At 40.8% G+C, this 18,596-nt stretch overlaps 1 protein-coding gene across 1 annotated transcript; it reads left to right on the top strand.

Annotated features, from left to right (window-relative positions):
* Positions 1 to 1,298: 1,298 nt before the first annotated feature.
* LOC119726760 (coadhesin-like) lies at positions 1,299 to 15,537 on the top strand. Its single transcript, XM_038198602.1, has 9 exons — positions 1,299 to 1,495; positions 5,485 to 5,745; positions 7,111 to 7,287; positions 8,561 to 8,731; positions 9,757 to 9,936; positions 11,352 to 11,522; positions 12,849 to 13,040; positions 13,543 to 13,571; positions 14,743 to 15,537. The coding sequence occupies exons 1-9, from the start codon at positions 1,432 to 1,434 to the stop codon at positions 14,878 to 14,880; spliced, it is 1,383 nt and encodes a 460-aa protein (XP_038054530.1). The 5' UTR covers positions 1,299 to 1,431; the 3' UTR covers positions 14,881 to 15,537.
* The last annotated feature ends 3,059 nt before the right edge of the window (positions 15,538 to 18,596 follow it).

Genomic DNA, 18,596 nt, shown 5'->3' with positions numbered 1-18,596 from the left:
AGAAGAGAACAGTACCCTTCTTTAGATTTTGAGCAGTTTGTTGCTTCAAACGAACAAAATGCACAAATTACAAATGATGGACTATAGGCTACCTTTAATATAGCTCTATGGTTCAAACCAACTGAACACACCCCAAATACTCAGGCTTCATATCGTAGGATGTCATGTTTTTGAAGGCAGCACATGGACCTACATTAGGCAGGGGTGCCTCAGGACTCAACCTCGTCCCCAGTGCTTACCATATTTCCAATAGTAAGCCCTGGATAGGAAACTTCATTTCTGTTTCCTGATTCGATACCGCAATGGATTTGTATCGTGCTGTTGGTGTTGTTATTTCCAACGTGCATTACGTGTTTTCACGTTAATTGTAATCTTAACGTCCACGCCTTATCAAAAATACTCCTTTCTTTTCCAGTTTGCTCATATTAATATGAAATGGAATACTGCAGATTGGCGGGCCAGATTGTAACATTTTTAACTTCCAAAAAAAATCGTGTTTTCATAACTCACGGCGCCACGAATTGATGCTGTTTTTACCCCAGGCACCGCATACAAAAACAAACGCTAATGTAACGCACAGGCAGGCACCAGACTACTCTTCATTTTTCTACGTGTTCAAAAATCTTGCACATGCAAATGATCTAATACCAGGGTGAGAGAGCACATGTACATGTATGTCGTTTTCTCACCTTAACGTCAGAGAACACGTCAGTGGCGCAAGGGCGGATCCAGGAGGCAACGGGAGTCATGCCCCCCCCCCCCCCCCCAATAAAAAGGGGGAACCCAGTGATGTCACAATAAAGGCTGGCACTGCGTACACCGCCATCTTTTCCTTTAAAAAAAGGTTGAAATGGTCAGAAATTGCCTCAGATCGCACCACAGAGCAACTAGAATCTTAAAAAAATCAGAGCCCTTAAAAGGGGCCCAAACCCCACGCCGTAATTTTTGGACCAAGTTTTTGAGAGACCAAAATTGTTTTGCCCCCCCCCAAAAAAAGTGTTTTTGATCCGCCCTTGCAGTGGCGCCAAAGGTACCAGTCCAAACAAGCGGCCAATTGAAACGCCTGAAATATGAGCTTATGCCTTAATCGTCTGAAAAAAATCTGGAACACTCACACGGCCAGGGAAAAATGGTGAGCATTCACCCTTATTAATTTAAGCACCAATGACTTTAGAAGAAAAAAAACACTGTAGGGTCGAGCACCATCATAATTCCATTCTTTCCTTGAACTCTCGTACTCTGGCGCGTAAAACGAAAGTACACGTCACAATCGCTACCAAATCAGAATCCTGCCACTGATTATCAAACACTTTCATGACTTCCTGGTACAGAAGCACCACCAAAATCCGGCAGAGCTGTAGTGTTTAATTGGCACCCTTGCTAGTACAGCGTTAGTTAGGTGATCAACTTCAGTCCGTACAGAACTGAAACATGACTCGGTTTGTGGCCACCGTGGTGGCTTGCCTGATTGTGTGCGGCAAGTTGGCAGACACCGGTAAGTCGAAGTTGTATATTGTAACATCGTAAAAGCAGAAAACGAAGCAACTTTTGTTTTTATATTTCGGTGGGCCTGAAGATTCAAAACTCCAGTTGGATAAAGATCACATTATTTGGTCTACCCTCTTGTAGCAAAGAGTGAAGGATGAGGATCAATTTGGGTGGTTTTCAAGGGCACTCAAATGGTCACTTTATGCTTCCGTAGATTTCCGTTGAAAATCGGAGCCCTCACAAAAACGAACTTTTTGTGCAGCTAGAATAACCAGGTTGTTGGATCGAATTATTGGACGCTTTAATTTAAGGAACAAGATAACTTGGTGCTTAAGGAAATGTTGCGTAAATCGTCAGCGTTTGAGTATTATTGCTGACATGCATTTACGGATTATCCGGTTTACGCCATTGTGGCCGACTTAGGCGTACTTACGATTGTCACAGACAGTACCTTACTCCACAGTGACCGCCTTAAGCCCGGTTCATACTTCACGCGAGAGCGAAAGCGAAGCGAAATACGTGACGTCAACAATACATTCGAAGCGCGTCCACCATTGTTGATGACAAGAATTTCGCTTCGCACATGCCTTTCGCATGAAGTATGAACCGGGCTTTACGATCCTGACTGGTTCTTTCAACCTAGTGTTTGCTTCTTTTTTCCGACTTCAATACGGCACGGTTGAGAGTTTGATGTTAAACTAATAGCCCACTTTCAGAGAATACAGTGAAAATGCATGTATGATTTTATCATGATAGAAATCGGCATATAAAGGAAACACTATATAAAGACTGGAACTAATGGTGAATAATACAAAAGGGTGTGATTAAAAGATCCGTAAAAAAACATGTTTCTTTTGCATTGACCCTTTCATGATCGACTTGGCACTATGCTAAAGGTAAATGGACCACATGCCAAAACAATACGTATTTCCTAATTTATTCCTAAGCAAGGATCCTGCAAGGAAGTTCCTTGTTGGTTCAGCTGTTACATAGTGACGCGTAACACATCCGTTCACACGCTGGGTTTCAAACAAGATTTGGTGTTTTCATTCATTATCAATTTGTTTTACTAGAAGACCGTAGGTTTTCCTCATTGTTCATCTCTAAACAGTCACATTGTCAAAACAAAAATCTATTATATTAAAATGCGGTGCGAGCGAGGAATTTCGAGCACGGCACTCCGTATGAAGTGGGTGGAGCCTGGTTCGGTTTGTGCGCGTGCGCGGATTTAATATGCACATGAATGCAGTATTATGACGGCGAACGTGCAATGGCCAATCAATAACACTGAGAATGCAAACGTCAGAACATAATTTGCATAATATAAGTCAACTTTATCCACAATCCAAAATTTCTTTGAACTTATTGAATTTCAGCTCCGCTTTTGTTCTAGAGGATTCCGTGCGCAGAGCGGATTACAAGTTCATTACACTTTGTTGACTCAAAGATTGAGAAGGAAAGAATAGGCCGATCAAGTAATAAGCCCCCCCCCCCCCTCACGTGCTCATACGTCATCTTCCAGCCGGGCGCGTCATGCGCGCGTGAACGCATGTCCGACATAAATCAGATCACCCGGTGGGTCGGGGCTTAATGGATCGGCCCAACCTCGTCCCAGGGTGTCTAGCAGTACGCGCCCACCACTACCTGCCTTCTCATCCTGGTATTGGATCATTTGCATGTGCAAGATTTTTGAACACGTATGCAAATGAGAAATAGTCTGGTGCCTGCATGTACGTTACATTAGCTTTTGTTTTTGTATGCGGTGTCTGGGGTAAAACAGCATTTATTCGTCGCACCGTGAGTTATAAAAATGCGTTTTGGGGGGAAATGAAAATGTTACAATCTGGCCCGCCAATATGCAGTATCACATTTCATATTAATATGAGCAAACTGGAAAGAAAAGGAGTATAATTGAGAAAGCGTTGGAAATTACAACACCAACTACACGATAAAAATCCATTATTAGCAAGTTGTAATATCGAATCAGGATACAGGAAGAAAGTTTCCTATCCAGGCCGTACTATTGGAAACGAGGTTGGAAATAAAGTAAGCACTGGGGACGAGGTTGGGATCGGCCAGCCTCGACTCCACGGACGCATTCCTTACACTAACCCCTGGCCGTGATGTACACGTAAACGATGCTGACAATTCCAGGGGTTAAGATCGCGCGAGGCATGACGGGAAACAACATGGCGCAGCAAGATCGTACCCATGGGGAACGAGGTTGGGGATCGGTCTATTAGAGTACCGGAAGTGTTATCTCATCTTTGTTCCGTTTCACGCACAGATTAGCGCGTTGGCGCGTGAACCGGAATACGTAGGAAAACATTCCTCCTTAAAGACAGACTCCATCATTTGCAGCTATCCAAAAAGTAACTGGCGTAATTATTGTTGCAAAACATACTTGGTTGAAAGATAGTAAGGGGACTAAACTCCCTGTGAAATTAGTCTTTCTGGCAAGCTGTCATTTTGAAGAAATCGACGAATGAAGGAAAATTCCATTGGTGCGTAGTTCCGGTTTTTTTATTCGGCGAAGCGTGCACAAGCGTTGACACGACCCACACGCGCACGGTTGTTATTACTCGTCGGATCGGTGCGCGGCATCGCGTAGCTGCAATCGGCTTGTGAGAACGTATCTCGGAAGCTGAATTCGGGCCCAATTCAGAACATGATTCAGCAACTTTTGATTTGAAATCGAGATCCTAGAATGTTGTTTTTCTCGAAGTGTACAGCTGAAGCTGAGTTGAAACTTCATCAGATTAGTTGTTCAGCACCGTTCTTTATAAATTAGATTTGACAATTTTGTTGCTTCAAACGAACAAAATGCTCAAATTACAAATGATGGACTATACCTTTAAATCATGTCAAAAAGTTGTCAGGTCAAAGAGCTCTGGCTGTGTTTATACAGGGTCAGGGAGAAATCTTTCACAATCATTGGATATCGGGGGTTTTAACCGATGGTAGGTTGTTGTGTTTCCAAATAATAAGGATATCCTCATGTTTAAGGAAATCCTGATCCGGGTCATTCCAGACAATACCCACATTTCATCCTCACCGACCCCACAGTCGTATTACAAAAATCGCATATGTTTCAACTACATGTATATCTAAATTTACTGTCTGATTGGTGCAGCATATCTGGTTTGTCTATAACTTGAATATCATTGAGTTGATGCTGAAATATTTTGAGAAAATCAAAATCAGGTACAAAGTTTAAACTCTATTTCGCTATTGAAATAAATCACATTTCTAACAAACTTTAAGACATTAATCGTTAAATTGGCTGCTTTTTGGGGGGTGTTCGTTTTAAAGATTTCAAAAACTGTTTGTGGGTCTAAAACTGTAAGGACAACTAACAATTAAATTTCACATTATTTAGAGTTATCTCTAATTTTCAGGTAGTGAAACTAGGGACTTGGACTGTTTAGAGTGAAAACAACCGTAAGTTTAAATTGAAATACTTTGAAAAGGAAACACTTCAGTCGAAGTCGATTCTTCATCATAAAAGAGATGGATAATAATAATAATTTCAATTCTCAACAGGTCTAGCCCAAGGGCGGATCCAGAACACAATTTTTTGGGGGGGCCAAAATAAATTTTTGACCACACAAAAAAGGGTCAAAAAATTACGGCGTGGGGTTCGGGGCCCGCTTAAGGGCCCCGAACATTTTTTGGATTCTAGATGCTCTGTGGTGCGATCTGAGGCAATTTCTGACCACTTTAACCAATGTTTTTTTTTAGGAAAAGATGGTGGTGTACTCATTGCCTGCCTTCATTGCGATGTCACATAAAAAAAAAAAATTGGTCTCGTTTTGGGGGGGCCATGGCCCCCTTTGGCCCCCCCCCCTGGATCCGCCCTTGATCTAGCCGATGATTTATTTCGAGTGAAATAGATTAAGCAATGAATATTCCACCATATACTCTTCAATATATTACAGCATATTTTCTGACGATAAACCATATTTGTTTTTCAAAAATCTTCTCTGACATAATTAGCACAAGACGGTTACTGTTTCCGGTATCGTGACCCGCTCGGCTCACGGGGTAAGTGCCAGCAACTGGTGGAGAGGTTACCGGGCCCCGACGGTGCCCCCGTGGACACGAGAGAGGCGTGCTGCCTGCTGGGCGCCGAGGGTTGGTCCAATAAGATCAGCGGGAAGAGGTGCGCGGCGGCGTGTGAAGTACCGGGGCCAGTGGAGGTGCAGGCACCGCAGGTTGTCCAGCAGGTTGCTGAATACGAGGAAGACCAAAATTCGGGTACGTGATCCTTCCTTTTTGCCTGTATTCCCTTATCCAGCATATTGTGCCGTTTCTTTAAGATCCACAAATGTTAACGAATTCACCCATGTTATGCACCTGTGGCTACATTTTTGAAGAAACCCATGAAGAATCCAGGAGGTTTTCATTTAAAGTTGGTGTATACGACTAAACGTGCTTTTTGGGTGTAGCACCTTGAAAAATAGATTTTCAAATTGAATTGATCATTTTCTAGAACAACATTAGTTATGAGCTTTGCAATGAGACATCGCACGAAAAAAAGATCGGCCCATGACAAGTAATCAGCTAATAATTCCAACTTCTGAATTAAGAGCGGGACGCTCCTAATTCGTTCTGAATAAAATGCGCAATTTCTGAACTGGAGTTCGCCATTTAAAACCAATTTTTAAAACTGTGTAAAGGCCTACAAATACAAATAACCAAATTTATTTGTAACACGATTTATATTCCTTTAAATTTCGTTCGGAAAGAAAATCGAAATTTTAAAAAAGCACGTATATACCGTACCAACTTTAACGCTTAAATAATGTACTGTCAATGCCTTCCAACAAATTCCATTTATTGGTCTCCTCTACGAATATTCAATTTGTATGTTTAATTTGAACGACAAAACATCCTACTTTGTTTCCTTTTGGCGTCTTTAACCCTCTGAATAGGCTGTTATTTTTGAGTTTCTTTTGCGCCTCTAAACCGCAAATAATTGGAATTTTTTGTACAGTAATTATACGCCATAACTAAACAGTGGTGGTAAAAACTTCTCTGAGCGTAATTACAGATATGGCGGGACATACGAGGGCGCTATTTGGTTTGGGTAAATACAAAGACTTTACCCAGCGCAAACAGCGCCCTCAATTTTGTCTGCCATATCTCAAATAAGCCGTCTTTAAAACTGTCATCAGATTTGACTTGAAACCAGTCTTGAAAGCATGATATATGTGGGCACAACTGATAACAGTTTCAAATTGCTTTCTTTTTTAGTTAAGAAGCATGACTGAGTGCAGTGGAAAATCTATGGTGAACGGGTGAAACGGATCGTGGTTTTCCGCAGTGACTATAGATTTCTAGAACCATGGAGGTTTCCAGAAATATAATAGAACTTGAGATAGTTTCAGCCTCGTTGTTATATTTAGTGTGTTACTGAAATATTTTGAAATATTTTAAGGTAATTTATCTGGCAATTCTTTTGCGTCATAATGACGTCACGTTTTGTTTTCATGTGCGCTTTCAAACTGGAGCAAAGTGGGGACAAGAACCACCAAGCTCCCAGTAGAAAGCGTAATGTAATACAAAGCATGGTATCTTTATGTTTAAGCGTTGTTCATTTCATTTTAATGGTTTTAACAGTTGAAGGCGTATGGAGAAGGTGGAGTGACTGGCAGCCATGTTCTGTCACGTGCGGTGCGGGATTTGAAGAGAGAAGGCGAGTTTGTAGACCCTCCCCCGATAATCCCGACGACAACTTTCAGTGTTCAGGGGACAGAGTTGAGCATCGAGACTGCAACGCCGGCATTATATGCCCCGGTAAAGAATTGGACCTGTTGCTGTGATTTTAAAACTGAACGTTGTACTGTATCTCTCATTGTTGATTAGCTTGCCCTCGTGTCTGTGACACATGCGCAGTTGCATGCAATAGAAGTTTAGGGATTCCAACTGCGCATGTGCGCCTCCAGTAAGGTCACTCAAGTGTCTCAGAGACCCTTTTGATTAAACAAAAGACAACTGAGGTACAAGTTTCCCTTGTTATGTGTGGGTTGGTTATCCAGGACTTGGGACAATGGGGTGTGTGCGATTTCAATGGGACCGAGGACCTGAGCCCTGGCCCTGGAGAATTTCGTGTACAAACCTTATGGGAGCTGTCGAGAAAAAGTAAGAGTACAAACAAAAGGGAACAAAAGAAGGAAAGGATCAGGTTCTCATGAGTATAGTAAAACATGTGTTCAAGCATTACATTCACTTTGTGGACTTCCGAGCAAATGATGTTTACATCAAACAGGTAGCAGCGACGTTGTGTGGACTTGCCCACGTCCACACAATGTTTCCCCCTCTCTGGAAAACAGGTTTAGAGGCATTTTCGGGTTAGGTTGACTTGTATTTACGGCAAAATGAAGATAAACACCAAAGGGATTCATAAAAAAAAAACCTTTAGGTTGAAAGAGTTTTCTCAGTGTGAGTAAAATGAGTTTTTTTCACAGGTTTTTCTTAACTACACGAAAACAAAAGAATGTCCACACTAGGTATGTAACGTGCATGTGTCTGTGTGTGTGTGTTATACACGAAATTGCGCCTAAAATGATTGTCCGAACTTCCAAAATGTCCTTTGTTCTTCTTCAAGTGCAAGCCAAGACTTTGAACTTGCGAAGAGTTCTGGTTCACGCACGCTCTTCAACCGTTTACATTTTGCGAATTCATACCGGAACTGAATGGGTGGTTTGCTGAGAGAGAATAAAAAAGACTGGTTTCCAGTGTCTTCATATTACGCTATAGATATGGAAAGAAGGAACAGGAACCAGTCTTTTATTCTTCTTTATTATTAATTGTATGAGTATTTTCATTTTTGAATTATTGCACCATTGTCTCATATAGCAAGTTATCGCATTTTCAACGCTGAGGGCGCGGGATATTTACGAGTCCACACCCATTCAGTTACGAAATCGTCACACGCACGGCTCAAAATGTTATCACGGATAAAAAGTCACAACTCACATATTAAATTGTTGGCCTGAAAAGAAACTACGTGAGAATGTATGATAAAAGCGAGCATTTTTTGACAGCCCCATTTTCCTTCCATTTCCAGTGCACGGTCAATGGGGCGAGTGGTCTCTGTGGAGTGAGTGTAGCGCCACCTGCGGTGACACAATGGCCAGGTTTCGTGAGTGCGATTCGCCCAGCCCACAATTTGAGGGGAACCCGTGCGTCGGAGAGAGCAGAGAGGTGCAGTGGTGCAACGATAAGAGGCACTGCCCGAGTAAGTTTGGAAAACAACACATGAAGAAATTGTAAACCAGTCGGCCATACGTTTTAAGCCTTAAACTAGTAAGAGGGCCGGGGAGGAATCCGCCACCCCCCCCCCCCCCCTCCAAACTTATTCCACGATACCCTTGCAAAATTTTGTCCTCACTTTTTTAGCCTCGAGTCTTGCGCATCTTTTGATACCACAAGCATACATTTTCCAGTGAAAACTTAATTTCCCCAAGTGTACACAAAGCAGAATTACCACTGGTGCATATGAATAATTAATTAGCCATAATTCCAAAACCCTTTGACTTATAGTCATGAACTGTCTTGGTATGTTTATATTAAGTTGATTCATGCATGTACCGAGTTTCGTAATTTTTCGTCACTCGATGGCCAAGATCTGAAGGGGGCGGAATCCGCCCTCCCCCCCCCCCCCCCATGGCCAAAATAACCCGGCCCTTTAGGGTTAACACGTATTCGTTTTGCATGTGATCCTTCCCCTCCTCTCCCCCACCCCACACATCTCCCCCATCCCCCATTCAGACTTCTGGTTGCGAAGTGAGGGCGAGTGAAAGAACAAATCAATAAAATAATAAATACATTTTTAAATAGACAACTTTTTGCCATGTTATTTACGTTGGATACTTATGTAAATTTTGGTTTGTTTTTGGTGTTACGAAACTGTGTTGACTGTTAGGTGTTTTCACATTAAGTTTGGCATTTTTTTTCAAAGTCTATCGTAATTTGGTCTTCTGGGTTTTTTTAAAGATGGCTGTTCTTTATTTGGCAAGAATCAGTTTGCGAAAATCAATCAAGCAAGTAAACAAACAAAACACTACGACTCCGATGGAGTTTAAGGTAGGTTTTGTATCATTGGTTTCCACATCTTTGCGTTCTCTTCTTTTTAGTCAACCATGAGAAATTCAACCAAGACAATAGTTCGTTTCTGTGGTACATCGTTAATGTGCTGGGTATATGTGTGAAGGTTAATTTTGAAGGCGTTTTTTTGTTCGTTCTTTCCCTTTTATTTCTAAGTTCATGGAGGTTGGAGGGAATGGTTAGACTGGTCCCCGTGCTCGGTTACCTGCGGACGCGATGGGGAACGCAGACGCATCCGTAAGTGCACGGCGCCAAGGCCTCGGTACGGCGGCCGTGACTGCGTCGGCGACCAGACGGACATCCGGTCTTGCAAGGCAAACGCCCTCAACTGCCCAGGTCAGACCAGTTGTACAAATTTAGGATTTCTAAAAAGTTTTCGATCTCCCCGTTCTATTTCTGAGTTTCGCCCCGAAAAAAAAATAGATTTTGATTTTAAATTCCCATCTCTGTAGCAATACAAAAGTTAATCACACATTTTTGGAATGTTTACTTTACAACTTTCGAACTATTTACTTTATAACTTTCGAATTATTTGCGGCCCGATGGATATTTGAGGGGTATCTTTTGTGCGTTGTGCACGCACAAGCAACCCAGAATAAGTCTTTAAGAGCGTATTATCAGATGGTTGAAAATATCCGAACATATTTCCCATAAGAAACATACAAAATGAAAATTCGTTAGGAGGAAGAATCCTATAGGCTACAGTTGAAGAACACGGATAGAACAACCTTCAAGGGCCATGCACCGTAATTTTTTGGAATGCAATCCTTGGAAATGCACCTTTCTATCCCATTTAACCCTATTTCCAAATTTCGTTTTGCCATTTTTAATGGGGTTTTGGTGCCTTTTTTTTGGGGTGGGGGGGGGTTGATGCTAATGTATATTTCCATATTCATGAGCAAAAGTGTGATGTCATTTCAGGCAGAAACCTCAATGTTACTGCAATTTCAGCACCAAAATTTGCCCGAATTTGTATATTTCATTGTCGGAAATTTCCTTTTCTTAGGTGATTTGATTCGTTGTTGTGTCAGTACATGGCAGTAAGTCAATGAGCAACCTTTTATCACAAATATTTTCGGCAAGCATATTTTTGGTTTCGTTATTTGAACAGAAAACCCCTAAACTGAACAGTGTTTTCCTGAAATGTCATCCTCAGTGATCATGAAAAGCATGGAAATGTTTTAATGTGTAAACATATTTTGCGTACATTTAAAAGGAGTAGAAAAATGCACGAAATATGTTCCTCAGAAAATTTAATGCACGGCCCTTTAAAATATCCGCAGAGCACTCGGTGTTTTGGGGATTTTTTTACATCCATGGTTTTAAGTCTTGATAACGTAAGTTTCCTTTTTGTACTCCGCTAAAAGTACCGTATTAACAACATTTTTTTTTCAATTGCAATTTTCCTAGCAACATAAAAGTCATTCACTGGGACATTGAACATCAACAGAAATCCACCGACGTATAGTCATTAAACTATTTCTTCGTAAAATGCGAATTATTGACTGCGAGACAATAACTCGGCTCTCGCAGGCCGATTATCTGTGCACGAAAGGAAATCCCTTTTTTCAGAGGGTTGAAGAAACCCAAAATGGGGTTTTCGTTTAAATACAAACTTCGTTAGAGGAGAAAAATCCATATTTTCGTTTGAAGAGCATGGGATATGCATCTTAATTTTTTTTTTCGGCTATCAAAACGGAACTATTAGCTTCGTAAAGCAGTAGATATGAATTTGAATTTTGCCCTTGCAGTTGATGGCGGAGTCAGCGAGTGGGGTCAGTGGCGATGTCAGGGGGAATGCACAGGTGAAGGGTTTGCGCTGCGGTCGCGCTCATGCACCAACCCCGTACCACGGCACGGAGGGAGGCAATGCCAAGAACGACTCAACGATATCAGAGATTGCTCTAAGGTCATCTGCCCAGGTAACCCATTTTTGTTGTTCCATTATTGGTTTTCCACTCAATAAAGTACCAACTGTAATCAAACGTGCGTGTGTCAGGAGCTCCCTGCAAGGTCATTGGTCAAGATGGTATGACGTCATAGAGCCAGGAGAGCCAGCATTGAGCATTGTGCTCAGAGATTTTCAACAGCTTTTTTGAAAAGAGCGAAAATCTGGCTAGCAAATTTGTATCACCCGTGTGTCTTTCCTTCTGAAGAGAGACTGTCCTATACAAAATACGCATTGCAACAGTAGTTTAATTATGTCGACTTATATACCTGAGTTACCTGAGTTATTGCAACAGTGTTGTGGGTATGGACCCAACCTCGTCCCCAGTGCTTACTTTATTTCCAACCACGTTTCCATTAGTAAACCCTGGATAGGAAACTTTCTTCCTGTATCCTGATTCGATACCTCAATTGGCTAGAAATGGATTTTGTCGTGTACTTGGTGTTGTTATTCAAAACGTGCAGTACGTGTTTTCGCAATCATTCGTCCACGCCTTCTCGAAAATACTCATTTCCTTTCCAATTTGTTCATATTAATATAAAATGTGATACTGCATGTTGTTTCGATAAAATCGTAACAGTTTAATTGAATAAATCGTGTTTTCGTAACTCACGCCATGCTCGCCTGCGACGAATTGACTCTGTTTTTACCCCAGACACCGCATACAAAAACAAGCGCTAATGTAACGCACATGCAGGCACCAGACTAGTCCTCATTTGCATATGTGTTCAAAAATCTTGCACATGCAAATGATCCAATACCAGGGTGAGAGAGCAGCTAGTGGTGGGCGCGTATTGCTCGACACCCTGGGGACGAGGTTGGGTATGGACCTTATTCATGAGAAAGCCATTTTGGTCGTGTTCCCTAAATGTATTGTATAAATTGTCACCTGTTGAATGGGATAGTGCCAGACTATTTATGGATTGTAGCCTCACTTTAATTTTTTTTTTAATGTGGATTAAAACTTTAGGGTGTGTTTAATCACCGATTTTAAATTATTCATCAATACAGACTGGTATTAATTTGTAATTAACTTTTTGCCATTGTTTTCATTTCTATTCGCAAGATCCAAAAATGAAGATTTTACCTCGCTTTCAATTCAATATGGCCGATTCGTGAATAAAACCCATGGAATAATAATTTTCCCAACTTTTGTTGTTTTTTTACATTATGTAAGCAAAAAAAAAAATTCTTCATGATTTCATTTCACGGTATGTGCCGCCCGTGGTCGAATAAGAAATAATCTCTCTTTGTCGACCATTTTCAAGGAAAAAACTTGTTTTCTGTTCTTGATTTTCAGTTGACGGTATGTGGAGCACGTGGTCACCCTGGAACGACTGCTCGTCGACCTGTGGGAAGGCCAGCTTCAAAACCCGCACGCGGCAGTGCGACAATCCGCCACCGCAGAACGAAGGGCTCAAATGCCAGGGGGAGAAATTCGATAATGAAAACTGCAAACTGGCCCCCTGCCTGGGCGATGGGGACTCATCCTGTAAGCAATTATTTGCTCAGTACCCACTTACCCTGGAACTAAGGGTACTGGTTCAGGCTAATTTTTGTAGCGTCTTGATAGGACAGTTGGCCCTTGCCAAATTTTGGGAACGAGGAAATTGTTTGTTTGTTTTTTAATTAAACAGCCTTATGCAAGAGGATTTGTTTTCATGTGCGTAGTTTGAGCATCTTTTTGAAGTTGTCACATTTTTAAAAACTTTTATCGAAATTGATCAAACAATTTTGCAATCTGTGGTATTTTGAATGGACAGACTGCATTCGGAATTTTTCTGGTATAATGCTAAATATTTTCACGGTGAGAAAACTTTCCAACCCATCTTTGTTTTTATTGCCCATTATCGTCTTCTATCAGGCATTTATCCAAGATATCACAAATGGGGGAACATCAAAACTGCATACAAATTACAAATTACAGTTTTTGTTTCCTGTTCCTGCTCGTATCAATTTGGACTCAATATTTAAAGAAAACTATCTTTTTACAGATTCCGCGTCAGCCGACTCATCTGTAGAGGTAAGAGATTAAGAAAACCCACAATATTTGATTATATAAACATTGTACATATATTATCCAGCACAACGTTTTTCAGGGGTAATAAATGGAACGAAAATACCAGAAAATTATAACGACCAATTAAAAACAACAATTTTACCTAAATTATTAAGAAATGACCCAAAGATTATGAAAAAAAGAACCAAGATATGGTATTGTTTGCAATGTAGCTAAAATATACTGAGTAACCAGCCGTTGACAATATTTTTCTTTAAGAAATGTACATATATGTATTATTTGGTGTGACTTACGGTGTTTCTTTTAGACGGATTATGTGCCGTGATTTCGATAAAATGATGTAATTTAGTTGCCTTTATATAATGTTGCTATAAATGAAAATATAGGGCAAAGCCCTTATGACCTATGACCTTATGACCCATCCCAAATTCGGCGTGGGCCCTTTGTTATCTTAATAACTGTCACAAAAATAAGAAGCTCCTTTCGTGCATGGATATCGTGTGTTCTTATATAGAAGGACAGTATTAAGATTGAATGCGTCATTAGATTTTGATAATTAAAATATCCAATCGTTTCTTGTCAGCATTTGAGAAGCCCAGCCTGTAAAAGGCTTACTTTTTAGTAATGTGCCTCTCACTCCACGCTGCAATACTTTTTTTGTTCTGCAACCAACTATAGTCACCGACCGTAATGCACATACGTCAGTTGGTAACATAATGGTTCTCGGACTTTATACTCTCCTCTAAAACAAAAATCCCTAGTACCATAAATCGGAAAAAGCCGAAATTTGTCTTTGATACGTAAGCCTTGATTAAACTAAATAAATAGAGAGAAAAATCTTTTTGAGGGGAAAAAACAAATGATTATATCAAGCTTCGAACCAATGACGTCCAGTGTATGTATTCATATCCAAGTCCTTAACCATATCATCAAGTTTTCTCAAATTGCATGATTATATCATACACATCACTTGATATCGTACACATGGCTTTACTTGGTTGCAGATGAAAAATATCCCTCCATGCTGACTGCGGGGCTACTACACAGCATTTCTTTGAAGAGTGCTTAAAACTTCTTCATCTTTTCAATAAAAGAGGGTAAAAATCGTTGTCCATGCAGTGAAAAGAACATGGAATAAAATGTCATTTCCCGCGTTTTTTTGCCGCATTTGCAGGGAGGGACCACTCCGCCATGTGACGATGAAGATTACCCTTCTCCGACGGGAGAGGGCGGTAGTGGCTGCCGGGATCCTACCGACGGTAGCGGTAATGACGTCGACAACGGCGAAATATCGAGTTTGGAATATGAATGAATGGTGACAGTATATAACGCAGAGGTATCTAGAGGTGTGTGGAACAAATTAAAGTAGCTCCCGCAGCTCTTTTCATTTTGAAAAAAAAAAATCCTTCAATTGTTAAAACGTCCTTCGCGTTACCTTCGAAATTGAGGCCGCAACGTACTACAGAAATATCCAGGATCGGGAATAGATACCAAATATTAAGATGTATCCAAAATTAAGATAACCACCTTGCACTGTTTCATGAGCACCTCGCGGTTGTGATGAAACATCTGTTGGCCCAAATGCATTTGTTTGCAGGAAATCACTGTAACATTTATACATTTTGCGGAACCTTGATTTTCCAAAGGGGGGGGGGGGAGCCGGTTCGGGGCGTTGAATTCGAACATTTTTCCAAGAGGTTAGAGTGGCCTCAAGCAAGAAACCATAGTGATTGATGATGTCATTTAGGGAACAACATTGATCGGTCGGGTATGTTAGAGTCACGACTGATGTGAATCTCCTTTAAATTGTATTTCTCTTCTTCTGTCTTAGGTTTGATTAATATAACTTGTCCTAACTTTTCAAATGAACCACGAAGGGAAACTGACCAGGTGTCTACTTTGTAAAGTCTACTTTGTTGATTATAAATAAAGATCAGTCAGTACAGACACATGTGTCTGCTTTACTGTTTGTTATTGTTGAGTGAGCCATGGTATCCTGTCTGCGAGAGATTGTTTTTGCATTCAGTAGGGGACTTTGAACAATGGAGGACAATAGGGTCCACAATTCTCGAAGGTCCGCAATTGACAGTCGTGTACAAAACATATATGGGAGGTCGTCCTAAAAAGTTGAAGTACAAACAAAAGAGGGACAATAGAAGGTCCACGATTGCAGGTAAATACACACTTGTGTGCGTGAGCGCTGAAAGTGAAAGTGAATGATTGATATATGCACAGTAGTGCTTTTGCCAGCTGGTGTCGAGTGCTGCAGAGAGCGCGGGGATGGATGAACAAAGCTTATTCACGACGAAGCCATTTTCGATGTGTTACTGTTGAATGGGATGGTGCCAGACTATTTTTTTTAATATGTGAGGGCAGCTGGCCTCACTTTCGGGTTTTGTTTAATATGGTTTAAAGAATTAGTATGTATTGAATCAAAATTTTGAAATTATTCATCAGAGCAGACTGGTAATTTGAAATGAAGCACTATTTCATTGCTTTCATATTATTCTCAAGTTCCAAAAAATAATGAAGAGTTTACCTCGCTTTCAATTTAAGATGGCGGACTCGTAAATAAGTTCCATCCCACCATTGGAACCGGGGCTCTAAAAGCTAATAAGCCATTGTATGACTTGAGGAACTTTTCTTTTAAGTCCTCTCAACAAAAGACAGGAATGAGGCCAACGGTTATATTCAGTGTCAATTTGATATTCCTCTATTACAGAACGAACTTGCGATCGCTAGCATATCACGGTCACTTAAGAACCGTTTAATAATAATAATAATCACAGGTACTTATATCGCGCTTTTAACTAAGATCAAGGCGCTTTACATTATTATTACCCCTGATCACTGGGCCAATGAAACATTCCAATTACAATCTCAGCTCCCTCGGGAGTATTCAGCTCGATACTGCCATTTTCGGCGCAATTCAGCTAGAATCTACCACAATAACCATATCTGCCCTCACAGGTACCCCATCATTACTCCTGGGTGGGGAGAAGTAATGAGTGACAAAGTACCTTGCCCAAGGGCACACGCACCATGGCCGCAGGCTGGACTCGAACCCACAACCTGAAGAATTACCGAGAATTCTATGCTCAGACCACGAGGCCATGGCACTCCATCAACCGTTTCATATTTCCTTTCAAAACCGTTCAATATTTTGTTGCCCGATTTTCCTCTACTTGTAGAAGATGTGCTCGATCTCCCATGAGTAGTTTTATTTCTTACTTAAGATAATAGATTCTTGATTATTATGAGTTTTGTTCGTATTTTTGTTGAGAAAATCGCCTTTTGATTACTGATCTGAGGAAACATTGTTTCGTTTGGCACCGATGTATGTTGCAAATTTGATGACGTCATAATTATTGCTTTTTAAGTTTCTCATTAGAATTTAGAGATTACGTATCAGTCGATATGATTATGGATTATGTAATGTGATCGTTGTTTGAGAATTACTCGTTTGAGTTATTTTTAGAAAGATTTTGTGACCGATGACGTTACAAATTGACATTTCTGTACAGATGACCATTTCTCATTGATTTGGTTGGCCAAGTAGGCCTATACATTATTTGGACATAACAATTATCAATGCTGAAAATCTCCTACAGGGATAAAGTCACAAAATGAAGAGGTTCTCGATAAAGTAAAAATGAAAACAAAGCTACAGTATTTTGGTCACATACTCCGAGCTGATAGTCATCAGAGGCAGCTCATAGAGGGAAAGGTAGAAGGAAAGTGGAAGAGAGGACGCCCCCAGACGCAAGTGGACAACAGACATCTTGGAGTGGAGCGGCAAGACGTATGAGGGATGTGTGAGAGCAGCGCAGAACAGACAAGGCTGGAGATCTCTGATAGCCCACCTGCCTGCTGGCAAGCGGAAGGCACCAAGACTGACTGATTATCATTGTAGAGATTGGCAAGAGTGCGCTACAGCCTTTGTTGCTGTGTCTAGCGTTTATGTTTTATCCATTTCTAGACGCGACAATGGGTGAATGACCGAAGACCCGACATAGATTGCCTAGATTGCTGGTGGACCCACGTTGTATAACTGAACCCTAAAAGTTTATTTGGAAGTGTATTTGATGACTTGAGTTGGAGATAAAAACACGAAGATTTGTTTTCACTAGTGATTGGATTTGATTCGACCAAATCACGTGATTTGACATGAATTGAATTGACTATAGGTTTTTATTCCCGAGGTTTCGTTCCAATGTCATTTTCGTTTTGGGGCATTCTATTTCGTTTTGATGCACCCAATGCTTAATTTGCAGCATTCATTAAGTTTTAGACATTTTTTGACGGTTGACGCATTCAAGTTAGCGATTGTCGCTGGGCATATGACGTATGACCACGTTTGTCTTTTCTAATTCGTTTAAGGGTAGTCATTTTCATCCTTTGGTCATTCAAATTAATAAGATGTTTTAATTGATATTTTTCCTTTTTTTTTTGGAGGTCCATTTTACCAAAATCTTTGTGTCTGTAAGATTTATAACGTAACAAATGAACTGATATGAGGGATGATGTAACCAAAAATTGAAATAAAAAGGGCTAAGGGATTTCTTTTTTCACTGTTAGTCTTTTATATATACTTGTTTTAAAAATTTGAGCAAATCCTTTCACTTTGTTTACTGTTCTTTTTCCATTCTGTTTTGTATTATTTTATATATTTATTCATCGCTGATTCACCCATCGATCTCTTGACGTGCAAGACACAGTGGCGTCATTAGGGGTTGGGGAGTGCAGCGTGGCAGATTGCAAAGAGCTAGACCGTTTTAAAACCATAATCAGGACGCTGATAGGAGCAAAATCGGGAAGGCGAAGTCGGCCTGACGGAAAACTCGTACGTCCTTCGGGAAATCTGCAGGGATAAAGAACGAAAATGTCCATGATTGTTCCTTTTTAACAGTGCCCCCTATCAGAAGATGGTGCGAGCCACCGTCCCCCTTCCCCCCGACAGAATACGAACATGCAGGGAATTTCTTAAAAGATGCTTGAACGTGATGTGGAATATGTGTGCCCATTAAT

The sequence above is a fragment of the Patiria miniata genome, unplaced genomic scaffold, assembly GCF_015706575.1.
Source record: "Patiria miniata isolate m_02_andy unplaced genomic scaffold, ASM1570657v1 HiC_scaffold_2, whole genome shotgun sequence".
NCBI lineage: Eukaryota > Metazoa > Echinodermata > Asteroidea > Valvatida > Asterinidae > Patiria > Patiria miniata.
This window is presented reverse-complemented; position numbering and strand designations above follow the sequence as displayed.